The following is a 26360-nucleotide window of genomic DNA, read 5'->3' as shown; positions in this document are numbered from 1 at the left end:
AGTGGTAATCATACCTACCCCACAGAGTTGGGAGGAGAATTCAATAAACGAATACACAAGAAGCTTTTAGCACAGTGCCTAACACTTAGCGGGCATGTAGTTAATCAGCGCTAGGGAGAACAAAGGAGTCCATAGAGACAGAAGAGAAAAAGAAAAATGTCTGATTAGGTATGGAATTCTCCTCAACACTACCTACAAGCTCCCCAGTTTAAAAATGGCAATAAATATGCACTAAATCTTATTGATTGTATTAAAGGGGAAAAGTAACATTTAAAAATTGGTAAGCTCTGCCAGGCGTGTAAAACCAGTCACATTATATTATTATATATAAAAGATATTAACACATGAGTGTACTTAACACAGTGTAGGAGAAGGAACACAATGTGGGGGGGGGGCAAGAAATGCTTTCATTTTCAAGATAGCAGAAATATACACTTGAACATTCTTCTGCCTGGATTGTGTTGGCCAATGAAAAACTACTGAATCTGCACTTTGCACTGCGTATTGCGATAGAACACACTTCTCTTTCCTCTGTCTTTCAGTTCTGGTGAGGTTCTTTCAAGCCACAAGACACAGCCTGCCCAGAATCTAGTTCTTAACTGTAAGTACTTTGAAATGAAGCACTTCTTTAAAAGCTTATCTTAGCACCTGGAGAGAAAAAAAAAAGGTTTTATTTAAAAGTTTGATTTCCTTGTTTTTATTTCTAACATACAATATTTTGAGGTTCAGTCAAAAGACCAATGTTCTCTTATCTAATTGCTTTAAATTTAATAAACTTAGTCAAATTCAACACATGCCAGGCATGTGTGAGATGCCATGCTTTTCCTAAGGTAGTCTTAAATGCTCATCAACCACTGCTTTCAGCAGGAAACATATATTAGGTATTGTGTTCATAACGTGATCATTAATTTCAGTCTTTATTTCATACATAGGCCTGTTTACTTGTGCTAGTCTAATTTCTTTGTATTATGAAATTATTTTGCTTGATTTTTCTCCATTAGAAACAGAAGATGGGATTTTGTAGATTTAGCTAATGAATCATGAGAATCCTTGAATTTTTGGTATGAAAGTAAGAAAAACAGACTAGAATGCTTCAAAATTAAATTCTGGTGCTATATTTATATGTATAAAGAAAGAAACCCTTCTTACCTCACATTTGTTAGCGTTTGAGATGAGAAATTATGAAATGGAAATGTTTCAATCAAAGCAAAAAAAATAAAATTTAACATTGATAAACACTAGAAAGAAGAGGAAAATCTAAGCAATATATTGATTAATATTACTGTAATTCATGTAGTATAATACTATTATTAATTAATAGTAATAAGATAGGGGCTGTCCTTCTCAAGAGGGAGGTTTTCCAAGGCAGCGGAAACAGGTATGAGATTAGTTGTAACTAAGACTAATGGGTGAAATTAGGATGTTTAAAATGTGAGCCAAATCCTGCAAAATTCCTGGGCACTGAGGTCATTCCACGAAAGGATTCTTCTAAAGAAAGGCGTCTCAGTCTCTCTTCAAATCTTGTCCACCAAGATTCCTATTTCAACTCCTCCTGCCTCCATTGTTCTTTTTTCCTGAGTGGCCCTGGCCAACGTTTTCCTCACTCTCTCTCTGCTCTGTGGGAACAAAGACGGCATGAAACGAAACAGCTGTGTGGTCACTCAGTGACGGGCAGAGCTACAGACTCTCCTGAACCACTACCATACCTAACACAAGCGCTTCATACATTGGGCCATCAGTGATGTTTGCTAAAGTGGATTGGCTCTGCAGTTATTCTTAACAGGAGAGAAATAAAAACGCCCAGGTCAGTGGTTACAAAGTGTCCTCTGTAAGGTCACGGATGCTGGAATCTCCTGAGATGCCAGGGCTCTGCACTGGCGAGCAGCCCAGGGGTGAGTGGGGCCAGCTCAGCCTGTGCTCCTCGGGCAAGCTGGAGGCCCTGGCATGGCTGCATCTGCCTGGAGAAGGGGATGGCATGTTTCTAATTCTCACGAAGCCGCGTCTGTGCAAAGGGGCCGCATTTCTCTACACGACAGGACTCTCTGGCATAGGGGCAGCAGCCCTGAGGGCACTCGGTACAGATTCCTGGACTCCAGCCCATCCCACCTAAATCACAGTCTCAGAGGATAGTGCCCAGGAACCTACATTGTAAACAAACTCTCCAAGTGCTTTTTACACACAGTGAGCATTGAAGACCCCTGAACGGAGGAGAAAGGCTTGTAGACAAGGTCCCAGAAATTCTTAGAAACATTACTGGGCTCCAAAGAGATTTCAGGGAAGTTGTCTTTTGTTATCTTCCCCTCAGCTCCTGCTGTTGATCTTTTACCTTGAAATGGTTAAGGTTAAAAACTGGTGGCTACTTAATGGCTGAAGCAAAGGGGTTTGCAATGGTTGGGATATTTTGCATTCGTTTTTATTTTATATTTTATTGCAACATAAGGATCCCTAGAATTGAGAAATGATATTTAAACCACAGAGCTGCAGAGGAGTAAGTGTGTTTTCTCTTCTGTTTGATAACTATTAGGGAGGTATTTCTTGAGTGAGAAATCTCATGTAAGAAGTTACAAGACCTCTTTCAGAATAAGCTACATTGGTCAAAAGGAACCCTGGGACACTGGTTCCTAGTGCTGCCGCTCTGGGCTGGGCTGGATAGAGCAGTCTTCCCCATTGCTGTAGGTAACCTTCACTGGAGATGAACTTTGAAACCTCCTGGGGCCCCCACTCTCTGCTCAGTTCTCTGTGCTGAAGTCCACAGAGCACCTGGGGCCCCACAATTTTCCGCATTCAACAGAAGTCAAAAGCAGTGAAAGAAACAGAAACCAAGAGCTTTTGACTTTGGGGCTGAAGACCACAGGTCACTACCTTGAGGAAGTAAACGTTCGTAAAGCTACCTGGCTGTCAGCATACGGATACTTCTGCTGAAGGGCTGGCTACAAATGTGCACCTTACCATTGATTGGACTTCAAAGGCACTCGGACAATGCTCCAGTCTCTGCTTTAAGGACCAACAGCAGCCAATCTGAATACACAAATGTATATACTGAGTGAGGACAGTCAGGTAAAGGATAATTGCAGGCAAGTTTTTATTCTGAAATCTTCGGATCATTACATTAAAAATCACAGCATAGAGTTCTTAAAAAATAAAGTTAAATGAACCTGTTTCTCTTGAGAGAGACCATAGGAAAGGTACAAATTCATTCATTCAGCAAGTAGTTATTGAATGCCAACTTGTGCCAGGCACTGGCTAGGGACTAAGAAGAAAAAAATTCAGACAGCTATAGGATAATCAACACAACCCTTTACCTTTTTTTTTTTATGTCACTGCATTTTGCTTTTTGTTTCCAAAATGGGCATTTCTTGTGTTGATTATAAAAGGAATAAATGCTAACTGTAAAAATAATTTTCAGACAATGCACAAAATTATAAAGATCAAGGTTTGAAATATCAGCCAATCACCTAGTGATAACCACCCAACATTTTGTATAGCCTTACCTGTTTTTTTTTTTCTGATATTTGATTATTAAAAAGAAATACAAGGGACTTCCTAGGTGGCGCAGTGGGTAAGAATCTGCCTGCCAATGCAGGGGACACGGGTTTGATCCCTGCCCCAGGAAGATACCACATGCAGCAGAGCAACTAAGCCCATGTGCCACAACTACTGAGCCTGCGCTCTAGAGCCCGTGAGCCACAACTACTGAGCCCATGTGCTGCAACTACTGAAGCCCACACGACTAGAGCCCGTGCTCTGCAACAAGAGAGGCCACCTCAATGAGAAGCCCATGCACTGCAATGAAGAGTAGCCCCGGCTCGCTGCAACTAGAGAAAGCCCGCGTGCAGCAATGAAGACCCAACACAGCCAAATAAATAAATAAATAAATAAATAAAATTTAAAAACAAAACAACAACAACAAAAAGAAATACAAAAAAGTTTAAATATACTTTTTTAAAAGCATTTCCTACAACACCCCTTCTTCCCAGGCCCCAAATATGGGAAGCCATCACCCAAAACTATGGTTTCTATCATATGAGTCCTGGGGTTTGGGATATAGGATGTCTGGCAACCTAAAGAAGTTCTAGGAAGAACTGTCACTGCTTCAGTGGTTTTCAGGGCTGAGCACTAGCCTGTGTCTGATGGGCGCCGGCCCCAGCGGGCATCACGCACTGAGACCAAGGTAGTGGGCCTGTTAATGGGCACCTACTGTGTGCCAGGCCCTGCGCTAAGCTTTTGCTATACCTGAGAGAACACAGGCCACAGAAATTCTCCGCCCTTGTAGACCTTCCATTCAGGACTGCGAGCTTCCTTTTCCCCAGAACAACGTGATTATTGTAAAAAAGGGTGCGCAACAGAAATGGCAGAACTGCAGTTTCTTTACTTTTTCACGAATCGACAGAACGAGTTTGTTTAGAAAGCTGTGGTTGCTTCTTATCAAGATGAAAAATAGCCCTGTGCACTAGAATTAGAATCTGGAGCCCACCTAAGAGGTGTTAGGTAAATTCTGCGGGGCCAGGGGCGGCGGGGGTGGTAGGGATGATAGTTTCTCTCTGTCTTACTTCCCGATCAGAAGTGAGGTGATCAGCACACTCACCTGATGAAAACTTTTTCAAACGTATTACAAATGCCTGGCGAGACTGAGCGGCCGCGAGGCAGAGGCGCCCCGACCCTGTGCCAGACCCCCGGCTCCCTCACGCCCGCCCGGCCACGCTCGGCTCCACCAAGCCCGGTGCGTCCCGCCGCGTCCAGCGACAGGGACCAGCCCGGGTCCCGGCCTCGCGGACCCTCCCCGCGTCCGCGAGGTGCAGCCCCTGGAGCTGGCCGTGCCCTGACGGCGGCCAACCCTGTCCGCGGGCTCCGCGCGGCCTGCCCCGGAGAATTCGGGGGCAAAACGGTTGCGTCCCCGCAGAGGAGACAGCCGTGTGCACAACCCACGTACGGGGAGGCAGAATGCGGGTGCCTGGTGGCGACCACCCTCCGCGCGCCCACGCCGCGCGCAGTCACCATCCTGCGTCGCGAGCGGTCAGCCCGGGTGAGAAGCCCACCCACCCTGAGCCCCGCCGGGCTGAAGCCCCCGCCTTGCTCCTGCGGAAGCCACACCTCCCGCGAGCACAGGAAATGCGGGCGAGTGGGCTCTCTGCCCTAAAGGGAAATCTGGAGGCTGCTGATGGGCAGAGACGGTTTGGTAACTTGGTTCAGCCTGGCACGGACCTGCCCCTTCGCAGGCAGGCCGTCCTGCCCTGGTCATGGCCCCTTGACCTTCCTCCCTGCAAGGGAGCCAGAGCACCGCCAAAGGCAAGTTCACCTCATTCCATCACGTGATGATCCTACCCTTCAAGATAGACTCCTCCTCCCTACAAAGATACCCACAGATATGACCTCCCCCTCCCCCCCCGCTTTTTGTTCACTTACTAGAATCTTCTTTCGCATTGTTTTCTGTGAGATCCACAATGGTCAGCCTCTCTCTTTTATTGTAAAAGAGCAGTAAAAAGCCATTAAAAAATAATAATAATAAAGCAAAAACCAAAATAAAAAGCCAGTTTAGTGCATATAAAAGGACAAACCTAAAAAATTTTAAATGAGCTTCAACTACTTTGAATGCATTTCATGGTATTTTATACGAAAAAGAAGTTTTTTAGAATAGCTCGTAAGAATTATAAGGGGGAAATGAAACCACAGTTCAAAAATCTTATTATGGCTATATTTACCTTATATACTACTTGGATTCGGGAACATATGTTTTACAGCTTTTGTAACAGATTGCTTTTGTATTTTTCACTCTAAGTCCTATGGGGGCTCTCCTCTTTCCATGTTCTTTTTCATGTTTTGTTTTGTTATTTTTTTGGAAATAATTTTAGATTTATGAAAAATATTTCAAAAATAACACACAAAAAGACAGACAATAACAAATGTTGGCCATGGTGATGGAACCCAGAAACAAAATGCAGCAGTTTTGGAAAACAATTTGAAGCAGGTTGAAATGCTAAACATGGCCTTGGTGGTATGGTGGTGAGCATAGCTGCCTGCCAAAATGCTGAACATAAAGTTAGCATTTGACCCAGCAGTTCCACTTCTAGATAGATACCCAAGAGAAATGAAAGCAAATGTCTGCACGAAAACCTGTATGATACACAGATAGTAATAGGAGTGTTATTCATAATAACAAAAAAGTAGAAACGACCTAAATGTCCATCAGCTGATGAATGGATAAACACAAAATGGTATATCCACACAATATAATATTATTCAGCAGTAAAAAAAAAATTACTAATACTTCTGTGACAAGGATGAACCTTGAAAACGTTATGCTAACTAAAGGAAGTCAATCACAAAAAATCATATATTCTCTGATTCCATTTACATGAAAAGACTAGAATAAGCAAACCAATAGAGACAAAAAAGCAGATTAGAGGTTGTTTGGAGTTAGGGGAGTTGAGAGGAAGTGGGGAGTGACTGCTGATGGGCATGGGTTTTCTTTAGAGGATGTGCTAAAACACTTCAAACTTAGATTATGGTGGTGGTTATGCAAGTATGAATATACTAAGATCACTAAACAATATCCATTTTAAACTGCTGAATTTTTTTTTAAACATCATCAGCTCTTTTTAAATTTTTTAAAATTTATTTATTTATTTATTTATTTTTGGCTGTGTTGAGTTTTCTTTGCTGCACGTGGGCTCTCCCTAGTTGTGGAGAGTGGGGGCTACTCTTTGTGGTGCGTGGGCTCCTCATTGTGATGGCTTCTCTTGTTGCGGAGCATGGGCTCTAGGCACTTAGTTGCGGCACATGGGCTCAACAGTTGCGGCTCTCGGGCTCCAGAGCGCAGGCTCCACAGTTGTGGCGCATGGGCCTAACTGCTCCGCGGCATGCGGAATCTTCCTGGAGCAGGGCTCGAACCCATGTCCCCTGCATTGGCAAGTGGATTCTCAACCACTGCACCACCTAGGAAGTCCAAACTACTGATTTTTATAGTATGTAAAATGAACGAATTTTATAGTGTGTAAAATATATCCCAATAAAATATTTTTAAAAATAACAGGGACCTCCCTGGCAGTCCAGTGGTTAGAACTCTGCACTTCCATTGCAGGGGGTGCAGGTTCAATACCTGCCTGCAGAACTAAGGTCCCACATGCTCACAGCACAGCCTAAAAAATAAAAATTCAAAAAAAAATTGTAACACACAGAGTCCCCATACACCCCTTACCTGGCTTTCCTGGTTAGTGTTTTATATAACCATAGTACAAATATTGAAACCAGGAAATTGATGTTGGCAAACTACTATCAACTAATTAATCTACAGATCTTATGGAAATGTTACCAACTGTCCCACTCATGTTCTGAGGAAGAGAAACGCAGCTCTTGACATCCTGGGGCTGAGCCAGTGCTGTGAGCTAGGCTTTGGTGTTGCTGCAAGCTGGCCTGGCACTCACACCAGCTGGGTTTTGATTTTTGGTTTTTCTTTTTTGTTTTTTTGAGTTTTTTTGTTTGTTTTTGAGATATAATTGACACAACGTTATGTTAAACATATAACGTTATGTTAGTTTCGGGTGTACAACATAATGATTTTATATTTGTATATACTGTGAAATGATCACCACAGTAAATCTAGTTAACATCCATCACCACACAGTTACAAATTTTATTCTTGAGATGAGAACTTTTAAGATTTGTTCTCTTAGCAATTTTTAAATATACAATGGAGTGTTATTAACTATAGTCACCATGCTGTACATTACAGCCCCAGGACTGACTTATTTGACAACGGCAAGTTTGTACCTTTAGACTACCTTCACCTATTTCACCCATGCCCCACCCCTCACCTCTCACAACCACCAATCTGTTCTCTGTATCCATGAGTTTGGTTTGTTTGCTTGTTTTAGATTCCATGTATAGGTAAGATCATACTGTATTTGTCTTTCTCTGTCTGACTTATATCACTTAGCATAATGCCTTTAAGGTCCATCCGTGTTGTCCTTCACACTGGGTCTTGATGTTTCCCTCTGGCACACAAACAATTTCACAGAGCCTCAATGTCAGATAAGACCATGATGGATCAAATGAAAACACTAACACTCCGTAATCATATTTGAACACAGGTGAACTTTAAACATTACCCAAGCCACAAAATACCAAACATTTCCCTTTCCTGACTAATGGGAGTGATTGCTGTTTCTTTGCCTGTTACAGGGTTAGGCTTGCTCTAGTCAGCCCCACCCCATAAATAAGATCTATTAGTATACCTAGTCACAGCATGGTCTTCCCCTTTCTGGAGCACATCAATATGTCCCATTACTGGTAATATTAACTTTGGTCGCTTGACTAAGATAGTGTTTGCCAGATTTATCCACTAGAGAGTTGCTGTTTTTCCCTTTGTAATTAGTAAGTAGCCTGTGGGGAGATACTTTGAGACATGTAAATATGTTGTTTCTCATCATACTTTCAAAGTCTAATTTTAGCATCCATGAGTCTTGCCTATAACAATTATTACTGTAGTGTTTGCCAAATGGTGATCTTGTCTTTCTGTCACTCATTCTATATTCATTAATGGAAATTCTACCAAAAGGATCCTTTCTCCCTCATTTTATTATTTTATTTTTTATTATTTTCGTTATTTTTTTTTTGTCTGTGCCGTGTGGCATGCGGGATCTTAGTTCCCTGACCAGGGGTCAAACCCGTGCCTTCTGCAGTGGAAACTTGGCGTCTCAACCTCTGAACCACCAGGGAATTCCCCTCTTCTCCCTCATTTTAAAATTTCCATTTTTATTTATATAAGTATAGAGTTATGGATACTTACTTTCATGTATGAATTATAATCTGATATTAACATTGTTTGGCTACAGAAATTGTCCCAGATTAAGCCGTTGGAAAAGCCATCAATTTGGCTCTGAGGTCCTGTCTCTAATCCACGTTTGTGCCCTTTTTTACTCTTTGGTACACAAGATGTTCCAGGCTTATCTTGTACTTTCCTTTCCCCAGCCCTGGAATCAGCCATTTCTCTAATGAACTCAAGCTTTTTTTTTTTTAATTGGAAAATGGCATTTAGAAACCAAGATTTGGGCATAATATGTGTTCATTGATAGTGGGTTGTTGTTGCTTCTAGGTCCTCTCAATGGAGAGGGCTAGGAAATAGTTATGTGTTCATACATATACACACATTTCTGTATCTGTGTGTGTGTGTGTGGTGTAAAGTTGTTGTTTGTTGCCTCAGTGGCTTCCTAAGTGCTTGTTTTGAACTTTTACCAAGTTATTGCCCACTTCTATGTACCCATTCCCGATACATGTGTTCATAAGCCTTATAATGACTTCCCCATCTTACCCCTTTCCTACTTTCTACGTTGACCCAGTTACATTTAAATCACCCGATGAGAATGCGTCCTGCATGCCATAAGCTACCCCACTCATGACCCTCAATAAAGGTATTTGCCCATAGGTCCTGGCTATGCTCTCTCGATGCCTGCAGTTACCAAACTGAGGGATTTGGGGGGACTTTGCATGATCCTCTGAGCACGTCCTGCCTCCCTCTTTAAGACCTGTGAGTAAAATAGATTCTTCAATTTCATATGCCTCTCTGAATGGAATTTCCACAGCCATGTTGGAGTGATCCTTAAAGACCCCACAAAGGAGTCTTACTCCCTCATTTACAACTCGTGTGTGTGTGTGTGTGTGTGTGTGTGTGTGTAAATAACCATAGTTCATACCACTGATTCCAATCCAACGAGACTCATACTAGCAGTCCTCCTTTTCCTTATTTGTGTTTTCTTTCTCTAACGGAAGAATCTCAATCTTATCATCTACAGTATATTTATTTGTTCAATCCATATATATATATATATACATATATATATATTTCAGAATTGCTAATTCATACCCCTGTAAAAAACAAGTTTACTAACAAGAGTATAATATTTATGTCAGTTATTTTTTATAGCTTTATGTTATATAATCAAAATACTTTCCCAAGTTATTTAAGTTAACTTTTTCTTCCTCAGTCCCTTCAGTGTGGTTATAATATTAATTGTAATACAGTCAGGTCTATTTGTTACTGTTTATATTGCATTTTGGGCTCCTTCCACATTCTGGTTGATTTTGATTATCCGTTTATGTGTTGACTTGATATGTGAAATATTAGCACAGTTGGAAGAGTCAGAGCCATACGAAAAGATACACTTAGAGAAGTATCAGCCCCAGCCCTGCTATTCCTTTTCCATCCTCTCATTCTTTCCACCTCATTTACTCTGAACATAACAAATTTTGTTTCTGGTTTATTCTTCCTGTATTTCTTATTGCACAATTGAACAGATATATCCCTTTATTTCTTACATGAAGGATATTATACCAGAAACATTCTGTACATTTTTTCCCACTTGTATATATCTTGGAAGTTACTTCATGTCAGTTTACAGAGCTTGTCATTCTTTTTTTTTTGAATTTATTTTTTATAAATTTATTTATTTATTTATATTTTTGTTTGCGTGGGTCTTCATTGCTGCACGTGGACTTTCTCTAGTTGCAGAGAGCAGGGGCTACTCTTCTTTGTGGTGCATGGGCTTCTCAGTGCGGTGGCTTCTCTTGTCACATAGCACAGGCTCTAGAGCACAGGCTCATTGGCACATGGGCTTAGTTGCTCCTCAGCATGTGGAATATTCCTGGACCAGGGTTCAAACCTGTGTCCCCGGCATTGGCATGTGGATTCTTAAACACTGCGCCACCTGGGAAGTCCCTCATTCTTTTTTCGGTAGCTGCATAACACTCCATTGAGTGGGTGTACCATAGTTAATTCAATCTCTCTTCCATATAGTGTTTACAATGATTTTGCAAAAGCAAACAGTGCTGCTAGGAATAACTTCATGCATAAGTATTTTTGCATTTTTGGAGGTTTATCTTCAGAATGAATTTCTAGAGGTGGGATTACCGGCAAACGGTAAGCGTAAGTGTAGTTTTGTTAGGTGTTGCCAAATTTCCTTCCAGAATGGTTGCACCAGTTTGGATTCTTACCAGAAATATATGAGTACCTGTTTCTTCACAGCATTGATGAAAGAATGTGCTGCATACTCTTTAATTTTTGCCAGTCTAAGTGTTTAACTTGCATTCCTTTCATATTGAGTGAGTTTGAACATCATTTTTTTATATACTTAAGGTCATTTTCATGTCTTCTTTTGTGAATTCTCTGTTCCTACCTTGTTGCTATTTTCTCAGCCTTGGGGCTTTTCAATTTCTCTCATTTTACAGGTTTTTGTTTTCGTTTTTTTAATACTTAATGTCAGATTTTGCCCTCTCTTTGTGTACCTGTAGATTTTATTAAAACTTAGAAAAATATGTTTGCATACCACACTCACTAATGGGAAGCGAAATACCTAGAGCTATTTTCTGATGGTGATAAAGTTCAACCTTTAAAAGAAAAAAGAAACCTTTAAAAGAACATTTTAAAGCTTATTCCTTCTTTCTAAAAAAAAATTAAAATAAACTTGTTTAATCCTCATCCAAAAACACTGAATGTCCTTGACACAAGGCTTTGCTAGGACTCAGGGGACCATTTATAATGACAGACCTGGTTAATTTACAATTAGCAACAATGAAGCCTGGGCAGATTTAGACATGTTTGAACCATTGCTGATACACTTTCAATTGTGTGGAAAAATATCCAAGATGTTGCCCTGTTTCATATACTGCTCTCTCTTTTCATTCATGGGAACTACCAAACTAGCCAGGCATTACTGAGCAATGCAATCTAGAAAGAAATCAGTTAATTTAAGACATAGAAAAAATGTAAAGTAATATGGGACAATTGAGGTAATTTGCTTGTTTCTGACACCGCCCTATGAGGGAAATAATACAAGAAAGCAAATAGTATAATCACGCTGCCTGAGTATCTTGAAGCACTGTATTTTCAACTTTAGTGTTTTTCTTTTGTCCTGAATTCTGAAGTGGAAATGTATTACACCTCAGTGTCTGGCACACTGTGAGTGAATCAAGCATATAGTAAGTACTTAATTCTAGAAGACAATGAAAAGTACCTTTTATGAGCCTAATATTAAACTTGGTGTAAAGGAATAAATATGAAAGCAGGGTTCCAGTTCTCAAGAAGATCACAACAAACCAATGAAAATGCCACCCTGTAATAAGTGCTCTGATTGAGCAGGGCTCTATAGCTAAAGGGCAAAGGGAGGAACAGGGACCATGGAGTAAGCCAGAGAAGGATTTGAACTTCACAATTTACTTAAACTCTCTGAGCCTCAGTCTCCTCATCAACTCAATGAAGACAATAATTCCTACTTAGCAGGGCTGTTGTAACATTAAGTGGACAGTGTGAGTCTAGCACAGTGCCTGATATAGGGTAGAATCTCAGTGAATATTAGCTGACATTATTGCCAATAAATATTTTTGGAAATCATCAAAAGACATTTCCTTGCTGCGTTTTTGTGCATTTTAGCCACTCTCCCTTATATTAATCTGATTTTTAAAAATTGTTCATTAAACTCATCCCTAGACTTTATATCATTTAAAAAATTACTCTTGTTAAGCACATAAGGTGGATAAGTCAGAAACCATTTCCATTTTACAGATTAGTAGGAGGAAATTTAAATGACTGGTTAGGGACTTCCCTGGTGGCACAGTGGTTAAGAATCTGCCTGCCAATGCAGGGGACACAGTTTTGATCCCTGGTCTGGGAGAATCCCACATGCCACGGAGCAACTAAGCCTGTGCGTCACAACTATTGAGGCTGTGCTCTAGAGCCCGGGAGCCACAACTATTGAGCCCAGGTGCCACTACTGAAGCCTGCGCGCCTAGAGCCCACGCTCCACAACAAAGAAGAGCCACTGCAGTGAGAAGACTGCGCACCACAACAAAGAGCAGACCTTCTCGCCACAACTAAAGCCCGTGCACAGCCAATAAATAAATTAGTTAATATTTAGAATTGACTGGTTAAATGACTAGGCTGATCAATGACTAGTCCAAGATCACATGGTTTAGAAAATCAGAATTTGAGCAAAGATCTTCTCACTCCAAATCAAACCAATGTTCCATGACCCCACACTGACTCTCATGATGGAGACAAGTTAGGACTAACCTAACAAAATGTACTTCATAATAAATTTTGCAGGGGCGCACTATCAGGGCTTGCCCCTAACACATGTCAAGCGTCTAGGAGACAGGCTCCAGGTAAATTTGGAGTGAAGGACCAACTTGGATGCAGGAAGATTGGAGAGGACCGCTGTGATATTGGGGTTTATAATAAGAAATACATATTTGGTCTTCATTCCTGTTCATGGCACAGAGCTCCTAAAATCTTTGGAATTTCTTAAATGATAAGAAGATAAAGGTGTCTTGTTATTCATAACAAGCGCCTCTCAACTACAGAGGAATTTATGCTAATAAAGTGACTTTTTGGAAAGTCCTGGGGGGGGCGGTTTGCCAGGGGAACCAATCTTTGATTAGAGTGTTGGAACTTTTAGCCCCACCTCTCAGACTTCTGGGGGAGGGGAGAGGAGTTTGGAGATTGCGTTCCATCCCCAATGGCCAATGACATAACAGTCATGCCTATGCAATGAAGCCTCCATAAACACCCAAACGGACAGGTTCAGAGAGCTTTTGGGTTGATGTGCTGGGAGGGTGGTGCACCCCAAACTCCACAGGTTCTGAACATCACCCTATGTATCTTTTCACCTGGTTGTTCATTTGTATCCTTTAATATCCTTTGTAATATATCCCTAATATAGTAAATAATCTATTTTCCTGACTTCTGTGAGCCACTCCAGCAAATTAATCACACCTGAGGAAGGGGTCATGGGAACCTCCGATCCAGATGGTTAGAAGCACAGGTGACAACCTGGTCTTGCAATTGGCATCTGAAGTAGCGGGGGGAGGGCAGTCTCGTGGGACTGAGTCCTTAACACATGGAATCTGACATTGTCTCCTGTAGACAGTGTCAGAATTGAGCTAAATTGTAGGACCCTATATGGGCAGGCTCCCCAAGATGGCTGTTCTCTTGCTCTCTGTACATTCTCTGCTCTACCAGTCCCTGCTTCACCTACATTCTATTCAAATGACTGACCTTCCCTAATCAGTAAATGCATATGTACTTGCTTCCAGACCCAGCTAGTGACTGTTCTAAGCTTTAGATCAGAACATCTCCACCACCAAAGGGGTGATGAGGGGCTGTGCTCCTCTGCTGGTAACCAATGAGCCAACCTGATGTCAATCCCCCCATAACAGGTAACCTCCCCCTCCCCCCACTCCTTGCCCCAGGAGGGAAGACTGTGAGCTGTCACTCCAGGACCTTGCTCCAGAATGTAAGATCCCCCTATTCATTAAACCACTGACATTTCTGTCACTGACTCTGGGCTCTTCAGTCTCTGGGTACGTACAGGGCTTGCAGGCCTGCAGGGTGCAACCCAAGAGCCCCTCAGCTGGTGTTGCAGAATTGCTTGGTGTGGAAAAAACTACGACACATTTGGTGATCACAAGTGAAGTAGGGTGTTCTGTGAGTAGACAGAAACCGGGGTGGGGGGGGGGGGGTTCTTTACAACTGCTAATCAAAAACAAGTCCGTAACAAAAGAGAACATAAAAGAGGGGCAAGAGGAGAAAGGGTGCCTGTGCACAAAAGCTTAGGATGGTGCAATTTTAGAGAAGTCTGTTTCTGTAATTTGCTACTCTTTAGGTCGACTGAAAAAAATGCACAACATGAGCGTTGTGAGTTAAGTTTTATTTGGGACAAAATGAAGACTATAGCCTGGGAGACAGCCTCTCAGATAGCTCTGAGGAACTGCTCCAAAGAGGTCGGAGGGGAGGTCAGTCATACGGGAGTTTAGTGAAGGGGGATGCGTGCCGTCGAGCGCACATCTTGGCAGAAGGCTGCTGCTGGTCACGAGGTGTAGATGCCTCCGTTAATGATTTCAGTGCTCTTCTAAAGATGAGAAGATGCAAGAAACTGGGCTCATAAAATCTTCTCCTAAAAAATATGTAACTCTCTGAAGGCCTGTTCTGCCAGTGTTTCTCCGAGCACAGAGTGCTTCATTCCTGATCTCTGCCCTGAACTCCTTTCAGGGTGTGCTGAAGGTCAGCGACTGCAGTGGCCAGTGACTTCATTCTTGTAGAAACAGAGAGCAAGCAACAATTTTTAGTTGGCATGGCCATTGTCACAGGTTTCCTCATTTGTTTCCCTGTCTTGTGAGGACACCGGGTACCTGTTTAAAACAGTACTTACAACCCTGTTACTTTCCCTTACTCCAAGAGAAGCATCTGTACCTTTTACCAGTTCAGTGAATCCTTTCCCCCAGGGCACGCTGCAGAAATTATGTTATTCAAAGATCAATAAGTAACTTGGTCTAAATTGCCTCACTTGATGTGAAGCAGAGTACCTCAAAACAGGCTTCCAAGAGCAACCTCCATGCTACTTACACCAAGTTTTTCCTTTCAGACCACAGCCACTTAAGACCCTCCATCGAAAATGCAAGCTCAGTCTCCGGTGGTCATTGTAACTCAGCCCGGAAGTGGTCCTGTTCCTCAAAATTCCAACTGGCAGACGGGCATGTGTGATTGCTTCAGCGATTGCGGCGTCTGTAAGTGCTGGGAAAAGCCCCGCCCCTCCCCTCCCCACCTCGCCCCTCCCCTCCCCACCTCGCCCCGAAACTGATGCAGAAACAATTACTAAAGACCAAATCCTTCCGTCACGCCTCCCTTATTGTGTAGTAAAACTTCCCCCACTTATTGCAAGGTCCCCTGCGTGTCAGGCAGGGCTTTGTTAACAGAAAAAGCTTGTACTGATTGTAAATTAATTCTTCTCCACCCTTCGAAGAGTAGTCTTACTCCTAAAATAAGTTCTGGAGTTAAGATAACAGTAAAAAAGCTGATGATGCTAAAAATGAACAGGCTTGGTTAACGATTATAAACAGACCATACATTATATTAAAAGAGACATTTCAAGTTTAACTTAATAAAGAAAAAAGAAAAGAAAAGAAAAAAGACTGTTCTTGTTACATACATAAATTAAACTCATTATTTTATAGTTACATTGTGCCCAGTAAACAAGGATAACTTTCATCCATGGTTTCAGCATGAGCTCAGAAGAGAATTATTTTAATTTACACCTAAGAATAAAGAATTCTGAGGGCAATTAACTTCTCATTGGGTAAAATATCTCTGACTCTGCTTTGTTTTTTGTTTTGCTTCATTTGATGAGATCTCTCTAAGTAAACTTGGGAGAAAGGAAGTTTGGGGTAAGGTGGGGGTGTCAGAGAGCTCAAATGTTTAGTTCTCAACACCAAGCAGGAAACAAAGAAATCTGCCTATGAAAGAAAAAATACACCAAATTTTGCTCTGAGGTTTTTTGTTTTTTGAGTTTTGGGGGGAATTTTGTTTTCTTTTGTCTTGTTTAGTTTGGGCCTTTTTGACGTCTACGCAGTGTTCTGAGACAGGGAAGGAACCTTGATTAACCTTTAACATAGCAGTGGAATTGAAATTTGGAATTGAATTAATAATTACATTGAAAAACATAGAGGGAAAGAATTGCCTAGGAAATGGAACAATTGGGTTTGTTGATTTGCGCTCATTGTCCGACTGGATGATCCGGAGTGATGATTTACACTTCTCAGGACATTAGTTCAACATCTGCAAATCATAGTGATAATGAAGCCACGATAATAAAGCATTCTAAAGATGAGTATTCTAATCCCCCAACTCCTAGTATTGTTACTTGAATAAGTGAATTACAAGTTTTAACATGAGCTCAATAGCTTCACACAGAATTTCTTAATTGTAGATCTGATGAAATCATTCTCCCTTCTTAAAATGTTTCAGAGGATCCTCTTGACTTCCATGACCCACTCTGAGCACTCATACTTCCTCATTATCCAGTCTCCAATCAGCCTTGGGTCCAGCTTCAGCTGCATCCCATTCCTGGATCCAGCCATGCTGAATGAAAACCAGCCATTGCTGAGACATACCAAATTATCTAAAGAGGCTCTTATCCCTTTTCTCTACCTATAAAATTCCTAATCATCCTTCAATATTCAGATCAAGCAACATTTTCTTCCCAGAGCACTGAAGGCCCCATTTCTATGAGTGACACCTCGGCATCTCGAGTAGGTTTCTGTTGGACAACTTTTCATATTATCTGACTTCCCTTCTAGACTTCAGCCAGAGGCATTGTCAGTACTGAGGATAATCTCTGGAACATGGTTAGGTTTCAGTGAATCATTCAATACGTGGAGGAAGCCAGGACTACAAAAAGAAGACAGACTTTCCAAGGTGTGATTATTCCTGAAATGACTGAGTGGGGAGAAGAGAGCTGATGCAATGCTGAACAAAAGCAGTGAGGATGGACTTGGCAGCAGGATATGTGGCAAAGGCGCCAGGACTTGGACTGCCATTCACGAAAGCACACTAACTTTCAACTCTGGTGGGGGCAGAGTGGAGTGATTTGTACCTCTGATTTCATGTGTCCAGGTCTCTGTGGCATGTTTTGCTTCACGTGCCTTGCGTGTCAAGTTGCATCTGACATGAATGAATGCTGTCTGTGTGGAACAAGTGTCGCGATGAGGACTCTCTACAGGACCCGATACGGCATCCCAGTGAGTCTCTTACAATACTGTATCATTCAACTAATTAGATGAGGTCCACTCACATGATGGATGGTTACTCTAAATCTATTGGTTAAAATGTTAATCTCATCTGAAAAAATACCTTCGCAGAAACAACTAAGATAGTGTGTGACCGAATATCTGGGTACTATGGCCTAGCCAAGTTGACACATAAAATTAACTATCACAGGGAACAAATAAATAGGCAGAATATTTTAAGAACTTATTTTATTCCATTGAAATTATTTTATATTTTCATTTAGAAATAGTTCTTACTTTTTAATTATAAAAAACAATACATATATAGGTAACTTTATGACAAATTCAAGCACGGATATATATAAAATAAAAAGTGAAAATCTAAGCCCTTTATACCCAGTTCCATTACTCAGTGATAAACTCTATTAATAATTTGGTGTGCATCCTTCCTTAGATTTTTTCCCTATGCCTATAAGGCATATACATATAGATTAGATATAGCTATAGTTATAGATCTAGATATACGGGGTTTGGGATTTGCAAGGCTCTTTTATTTTGTTTTTATTTTTTTAAATAAGCTCATACTATATTGTAACCTGTTTTTTCCACTTAATATATGGTAGACCCCCTTTATGTCTGTAATACAGGTTCTTTTTAATGTCTGCATAGTATTCCATCACATAGATAATTTACTTAATCACTTCATTTATTGATGAAAGATTAAATAATATTCAGTTTAAATAGCTGTACATATATGATTTTGTACACGCACTGGTATTTTTGTAGGATAGTGTGCTAGATTAGATTGATAGATCACAGGATATAAGCACTCAAAATTTGAAAAATACTGTCAGGATATGAACATTCAGAATTTGAAAAATACTTTTTGAAGTATACCTTCAAAAAGATTATATCAATTTATAATTTATTAACATTTATGTGTGTGCCAATATATTTTTTTTCATATTGCCCATCAGAGATGTAAAAATGGTATTTCCTTGTTGTTTTAGTTAAATTTTTATTAGATAGATCAAGCAACATTTTGAAATTTTATTGTCCTTTTACATTTCTTCTGTAAATTATCTGTACATATACTTTGTTCATTGTTTTATTGGGTTGTTTGCCTTTTCTAATTGAGTTGTGGGAGCTCTTTATTTATTATGCTATAACTTTGACATGAAAGTTATCAATGTTTTTAAAGGGTTAGTACATAATCAATTTTTAAATGCTTCTTAGGAGTTTGAAAAATTAATAACAGTCTGAAACTAAAACTTTAGTTGGTTTTGACAAAATTTGGAAGATTGGAAGGAAAAGGGGGAAACAAAGATATTCTAAAGGCTTTGTCTGGCATTGATAGATAAATATAAATTTAAAAAAAATAACCTTAACTTAAAATGTGTTGAGAGTAGTTCTCATGTTAAGTATTTTTAACACAAAAAATAAAATTAGAAAAAAAAATTTTGAATGGCAAATAAGCACATGAGAATATGTTCAACATCATCAGTCATTAGAGAAATGCAGATTAAAACCACTGTGAGATACAACTACACACCTATTGGGATAGCTAAAATTAATTAGCCTAACCACACCAAGTGTTAGCAGTTATGGAGGAACTAAAACTCTCATGCACCGCTGATTGGAATGTAAAATACAGTTTCTTAAAAAGTTAAACATACACCTACTTTTTGGCCCAGCCATTCTGCTCCTAGATATTTACCCTGCAAAAATATATATCCATACCAAGACTTGTACACAAGTGTTCAGAGCAGTTTTGCTTGTAATATCCAAAAAGTAAAAACAACCCAGAACTATTTACAATAGCCAGGATATGGAAGCAACCTAAATGCCATCAACCAATGAATGGATAAAGAAGATGTGGCACATATATACAATGGAATATTACTCAGCCATAAAAGGGAATGAAATTGAGTTATTTGCAATGAGGTGGATGGACCCAGAGTCTGTCATACAGAGTGAAGTAAGTCAGAAAGAGAAAAACAAATACCTTATGCTAACACATATATATGGAATCTAAAAAAATGGCATTGATGAACCCAGTGACAAGGCAAAAATAAAAATGCAGATGTAGAGAACAGACTTGAGGACACGGGGGGTGGGGGGGCAAAGGGGAAGCTGGGATGAAGTGAGAGAGTAGCATTGACATATATATACTACCAAATGTAAAATAGATAGCTAGTGGGAAGCTGCTGCATAACACAGGGAGATCAACTCGATGATCGATGATGACTTAGAGGGGTGGGATAGGGAGGGTGGGAGGGAATCATGGGAGGGAGGGGATATGGGGATATATGTATAAATACAGCTGATTCACTTTGGTGTACAGCAGAAACTGCCACAATAGTGTAAAGCAATTATATCCCAATAAAGAGCTTAAAAAAATAAAATAAAATAAAATAATAAAATAAAAATAAAATAAAATCAACCCAAATGTCCCCCAGCAGGTGAATGGATAAACAAATTGTGATTTATCCATATAATAGAATACTACTCAGCAATAAAAAACAAATAAACTATTGATATCTACAACAACATGGATGAATCTTAAGATAAATATAATGTTAAGTTGTAGGTAAAAATGTAAGGGTCATCACTAATACAATAAAAATTAGCTGTGGAACATCTAAAACTACTAAAGGGAACAAAAGGAACCAGGAAGGCTCTCTTCAGCCAAAAAAAAGAAAAGAAGGAAAGAATACCATTCAGTGGATACCAAACATAAAACAATTTGGCTATCTAGTGGACGGGAGTGATTTAGATTTCTCAGCTGTGCTAAAATGTCTTTACGTTTTATTATTCCTTTTAGCGTGTTTGTGATGAGTCTTTGGGAGTCTGATCTTTTATGTGATAGGCAAATAGCTGCCCTGCTTACCTCGCCCCTCTTCTCTCCTGGGGCCCCAAAGCCCACATTAGGATCATCTGTTAAACTGCTCTGCAGGCTGTGCTCCAGGCAAGGCCACAGCTGGCAGCTCTGGGCTGGCCCAGCTGCTCAAGCTGGCTTCAGTTAACCTCCTATCTTTCATTCCCCGCCTGTTCTTCCTCCTTTCTGAGCTCAGGGTTTTTGGTTTGGGGTTTATCTAATGCCGTGCCTTTGACTGTGTTAGGTTTCATGTTCCTCAGTTCTGTTTTACTCTCTCCATCAACGTAATCCCACCTGCTCCATTATTTTTTTCTAAAGCTTGCTCAAGATTTCTGGCTCACTAAATCCCCCCAGCCCTGTTTTCTAGTATAGCTTTCATTTTATTTAACAAAGCTCTGCAAGCACATAGCTTTTTTTTTTTTTTTTTTTAAGCACATAGCTTTTAAAGTTACCTAATTTACAAGGTTTGTTAAGAAAAACTGTAGTCCTCAAACTTCTCTCCCCTGCTTCCTCTTTCCCAGAGCTGATCTTCAAGTGTTTATCTCTGTATCTCTAAATCATAGACTTGTATTGCTACTTTTTGACTTTTCAGTTTGGGGCACTGTCTATGGACTTCCCACTGTGGGAGATGATAATTTAGTTCTGTTTTCTCCACTTCCCCACTACCGACATGCACCCTACCCCTACCCCACTTCTTCCAATATAGTTATATATAATTTTGGTTAAATCCATATTTAGTATTTACATTATGATACCTACGCTTGCTCTTCAGGGTTGAGTTGAATCATGTCGTGAACTATGATTGCCTTTTCACTAAACTTTGTTTTTCCTACTATTAAGAATGCTTGGCTTTTTCATTAGGAGTTTTTAATTTACTTAGGAGTAATCCAATCCCAAACTCTTTCCCAGTTTTCTAAATCTCTTCCCCAAATATTCGATACATCAGACATTCTGTCATTTTCATCTTCTAGATGAAATCACTCCCTACCCGCTACCCTTTGAATTAGTTGCTTTTTATTCCGGGTGCTCTGCTTTTGCTCTGAGAGCTCCTTCACCATGACGGGATAGTCCATTAACCGCTCCCCCATGTTAGTCTCTTGTTTCTTATACCCTATATCCTCTTCTTTCTTGGTTTGCTCCTTCATTTTGGTGGAGGCATCCTCTAGTAGTTTTCTGAGAAGGGGTGGGGATGGGGGGGGTGGGCAGAGGAGAAAAGAGGTTTTACTTCCTGAAACTCCTTATTTTACCCTCATGTTGATAGTTTGCTTAGATATCTTCTTCTTTCTTCTTTTTTTCTTTTTTTAAATTTTATTACATAATTTTTAAGATATCTTCTATTTTCAATATTACAAAGTATAGGAAAACATTTGATGTCATAAAAAGAGACAGGACTTATGTGGAGAAATCAGCTAACATTTTCCTGAACGTATCCATCCAAACTCCAAACTCAAAAGGATCAGTGCCTTCGGCTTCTCTTCAAAATGTCTTGAAAATCCACAAGTCTTAATTTCCAAATAGATGGATTTTACATTTCTGTTTCTTTTATATTTTCAAACAGGGATCCATTTGTGATGACTATATGGTGACCCTTTGCTGTCCTCTGTGTTCTCTTTGCCAAATCAAGAGAGACATCAACAGAAGGAGAGCCATGCGTACCTTCTAAAAAAAAAACAATGGTAAATCCCAGAATCTGTGAATGTTGAGAAATGTAATCAAGGACTTTGTAAACTAAGCATTATTTTGAATAACAATTCAATAGTAATTACTTGAATCTCTCAAATGTTATCTTAATATAAGGACTGATTTTGATTTCTTCTTATGAAGAAGATAGCTGTATTAGCTTGTTTGGGCTACCATAACAGAATAACACAGCCTAAATGCGTTAAGCAGCAGGAATTTATTTCTCATAGTTCTGAAGGCTGGCAAGTCCAAGGTCAAGGTATGAGCCAGTTCAATTCCTTGGTGAGTGTGTTCTTCCTAGCTTGCAGTTGGCTGCCTTTTTGCCATGTCTTCAAGTCCTGGAGAGAGAGTTTTGGCCTTTGTTCTTATGAGGACAGTAATCCCATCATGGGGGCCTCATGTTCATAATCTCATGTAAACCTAACTATCTCCCAAGGCTTCATCTAATACACACTGGCGGTTAGGGTTTCAGCATATGAAGGTTTTTTTCTTTTGTTTGTTTTTTTTGTGGGGGGGGGGTGCAGGCACAAACATTCAGTTCACAGCAATAAATCTATTTTTTAATAAATAAAGGGATGGTGACTTTTCTAGACTTCTCAGAATTCTAATGGTCTATTAATAAGACACCACTTGCAAAATACAAGCATGTGTGAGATACAAAAAAGTGGAAAACAATTAGCTTCCTGCTAATACAAACAAATTGACAAAAGAAACTGGTGAATAATTACAAAGTAATGGCGCAAATGAAAATTACGTTATATAATATTTGGATTAATTGTGGTATAAAGCATCTCGTATCAATAATAAGGTGAGATTAAACAGAAAAGAGAAGGTGAATTTTGAAAGAGGTAGAATAGAATACAGAATATTTGGAAATGTTACATAGAATGTCATCATCTGAAATTCAATCAAGTCATTTCCAATTCATTTTTCCAAGACTCTCAGAATTAGCTATTGAGGATATAGTAAAGTAGAAATCAACATGATTTTGTCGGTCTTCTATAGAATGTATCCTGAGTATGGGAAGAAAACAGTAATTTTCCCATTCTTTGCAAAAATCCCACTTCCTTTCTCAAGTGAATGAGAACTCTGTACAAGTTAACAAACATAACTCTTAGAAGATATGTTTTCATATATTTGTGCATTTCGCAAATAATGTCTCAAGTACCTAGTACCATGCAGGACACTGTTAGGGGCTATGGGGGACAGAAAGAAATAAGCTGGTCCTCTTGTCCTTAGAGACCTCATACTCAAAAAGAAGGCATTAGAAAAGCCCTCAAATAAAATGCAAACTTTGACCAACACCTTTAGACAAGTGCTATCTTGAGCTCAGAGGAAGAAAAGATGATATCCTGTGAGAGGTGTAAGTGAAAGTTTCTTGAAAGAAGTGGTTTTAATTCTAAAGAGGAAGTGAGCATCAGGGTCACAAGAGGAAATAGATGGCACTCAAACTGTGATAACACAAGGATGTAATGAAGACCACTTACAAAGGTGTGAGTGGAAGATACAGGGAAGCAACAGGAGACAGTGTGACAACAGCTGAACTAGGCCCCGGGAGGAGGGGAGGGGGCAGTTACCTGAACCCCAAAGGAGAAAGCTGCCTGATGACTGCCCTGAGAGGACCTGAGCAGCCTGGCGCAATCCCTCAGGAAGGAGTCAAGGGAAAAAGTGCCCTGACCTCACTTTCTGATGTCCTTCTGGGCTTCCCATTGGTTGAAGCCACCAGGAAGGGAGAGAGAAGGACAGTATTGCCGGGGTCCACAGGTCAGCCTCCCAGGGCACAGGGCAGGGCAGACAAGGGTAGAAATGGATCGGATGGGACAAACAGAAGATTTCTGACACAAGATGGGATTTTAATGAATAGAAATGGGTGTTGCTTCTCATCGGCAACGTTAGTGAAATTATAGAGGCAAAAAAAGGAAAAAACATCTTTATGAGCTTAGGTTCAACTTGGCAGGAACATCTGGTGTAAGTAGGAAAATAATGAGAAATGAAAGATTTTAAAAACCGAGATGGGACCTTGGCATGCAGTGTAGTGAATACTGGGCTAATGATTTGGCGTTTTGCTTGGTAAGCACTAGGGAGTTATCACAGGCTGTAAGGGAAGAGCATGTGTAGAGTCATACTTGAAAAATTAACCTGGTAACGGCATATGGCACAGACTGGACAGGATGGAGTCAGAAGCAAAGATGTTACCTTACACCATTTCAACACTGTTTATTTAAATAAACACATGAGACAATTTGGGTGAAATATCTACCCACACACACATAATAATAAATCCTGGCATCTGAGCTTTTTTTTTAACCGCAAGGAACTTATCTCACTGAATTTTTGAGCTGGTTTGACATAAAATATCTTGGCGGTCCCGACTCCTGCTCATCGACTTGGACCTTACGTTATTCATTGACGATAAAACTTTAGATATACAAATATCTGAAATGGGAGAATCAAGAGATAAAGATTAAAGAATACATGGTTTACATGAAAAACAGAGACAAAGGGAAGCAAGAATCAACTGAAAAAATTCCCAGTAGCCAAAGCTGGAACCATATGAGCAACAAAATAAGGTAATATTGGATTACAGCCCACAGAATGAAATAAATATCTATCAGTCCATACTGATATAAATACATGAATGAATGAATACATACATACATACATACATAAAGGAGAATAGACAAATCTCCCAAAAGTACAGACTTTTAAATAATTTATGTAGGTACGCCTCCCCCAAGGAGAGACAGCATAATTCCCCACCCCTTAAGTGTGGGTTTGCATATCAACTTTCTAAGTGTATAGAATGAAAAGGGGAGGAAAACTACCTTCACGGTGGCAAAACCTGACGAAATTCCTTCAGCCAGTTAACATCAAAGTTAACATCATCATTGGTGTCCTGTTGATAGCATGTACCCCTGAAATGATGTGATGAGGTTGGTATTTTACCTCTAGGGTTTTCTTCTCAAAACCCCACAACTCCAGTCTAACCATGAGAAAAACATTAGGCAAACAAAAATTGAGGCCCATTCTACAAAGCACGAAAATGGAGGCAGATTCTCCTCAAAACTGTCAAAATTATCAAAAACAAGGAATGTATGAGAAACGATTACAGTTTAAAGGAGCCTAAGGAAGCATGATGACTGAAGGTAATACGCTATCTGGATGGGATCCTGGAAGAGCAAACGAACGTTAGGTAAAAACTGAGGACTCTAAATAAAGGATAGGCTTTGGTTAATAATCTATCAGCTTTGGTTCATCAGCTGTGACAAACCTACCATAGTAAGATGTTAATCCATAGGGAAACTGGTGCAGGGTATATGGGAACTCTCTGTACTATCTTTGCAACTCTTCTGTAAATCTAAAGTGATTCTAAAATTAAACTTTTATTAAAAATAAAAAAGTAGATTGAGAAAATTTAACCCTATTTTTCGTGTGTCCCTTATAGGTGAAGAGCTCTTTTTTTGCCCTTTCTTCTGTGATCTCTCTCCTGATCTCGAGAAGAGCTCTCCCGAAACAACTCACATCAGCTCCACACCTCTTCAGCTTGAGTGCTTCTCCACTCTTTGCAACTGAAATATGATTGATATGTTTAATCACAATCAATGGGGTTAAAAAAATTGAACTTTGATTTATTTTAAACGAATGTTGTCCCTTAGTTTTGCTAAATGGTGCAGTTTAGTTTCTCCTTGCTAATAAATTTTCTGGCTCATAAATTTTGTATTACATTTAAAATATAAACCAAATAAAAGATTTTACTAACTCAATTCTTTATGCTTCTTTGCTCTCAATAAAATGTCCTTATGTCATTAGTCAATTTCAAGGGTCAGTCTCATAATTTGATTCTTGTAGTTTGGTTTCCTAACAGGAGATTTTGGTCCTCGGCAACTCAGCTCTTTCATCTAAGAAGTTTAAGAGATGAGAAAAAGACTACAGATAACTATTCTAAGACACTTATGGTACATTTAGCCAACACTTTTACTCCTTTTCATGTTATCTATAAGCATTCTTAATGCTGACAAAGCAACAATGCACTGTGCTCTGCTTCCCAGCTGCATACTTGATGGTTTCATTGTTGTTAATGATTTTCTTTCTCTTTTGAATATGAAGTACCAGAGCAAGTAATAAAAAAATTCAATATGATTCAATTTTGGTTAAATATTGATGGATAAATGTGTGAAGAAACAATTCTTCTTCACGTTTCTCATCCTATTTGATCTCCTGCCACATTTTGCCCTGATGAATAATATCTCAC

General features: G+C 39.8%; 1 protein-coding gene across 2 annotated transcripts; it reads left to right on the top strand.

Annotated features, from left to right (window-relative positions):
* Window positions 1-537: 537 nt before the first annotated feature.
* On the top strand, window positions 538-25858 carry PLAC8 (placenta associated 8). Of its 2 annotated transcripts, XM_057728094.1 has the most exons (5): window positions 538-601; window positions 15411-15552; window positions 17438-17562; window positions 21987-22104; window positions 25554-25858. In XM_057728094.1, the coding sequence occupies exons 2-4, from the start codon at window positions 15441-15443 to the stop codon at window positions 22089-22091; spliced, it is 342 nt and encodes a 113-aa protein (XP_057584077.1). In that variant the 5' UTR covers window positions 538-601; window positions 15411-15440; the 3' UTR covers window positions 22092-22104; window positions 25554-25858. The 2 variants fall into 2 exon arrangements, with proteins under 2 accessions (XP_057584077.1, XP_057584078.1); XM_057728095.1 differs by lacking the exon at window positions 538-601 and having other exon boundaries at window positions 15038-15552.
* Window positions 25859-26360: the final 502 nt, after the last annotated feature.

This window comes from Hippopotamus amphibius, chromosome 3 (assembly GCF_030028045.1).
Source record: "Hippopotamus amphibius kiboko isolate mHipAmp2 chromosome 3, mHipAmp2.hap2, whole genome shotgun sequence".
NCBI classification, from domain to species: domain Eukaryota; kingdom Metazoa; phylum Chordata; class Mammalia; order Artiodactyla; family Hippopotamidae; genus Hippopotamus; species Hippopotamus amphibius.
Note: the sequence above shows the minus strand (reverse complement) of the source record. Positions and strands in the feature narration are given on the sequence as shown.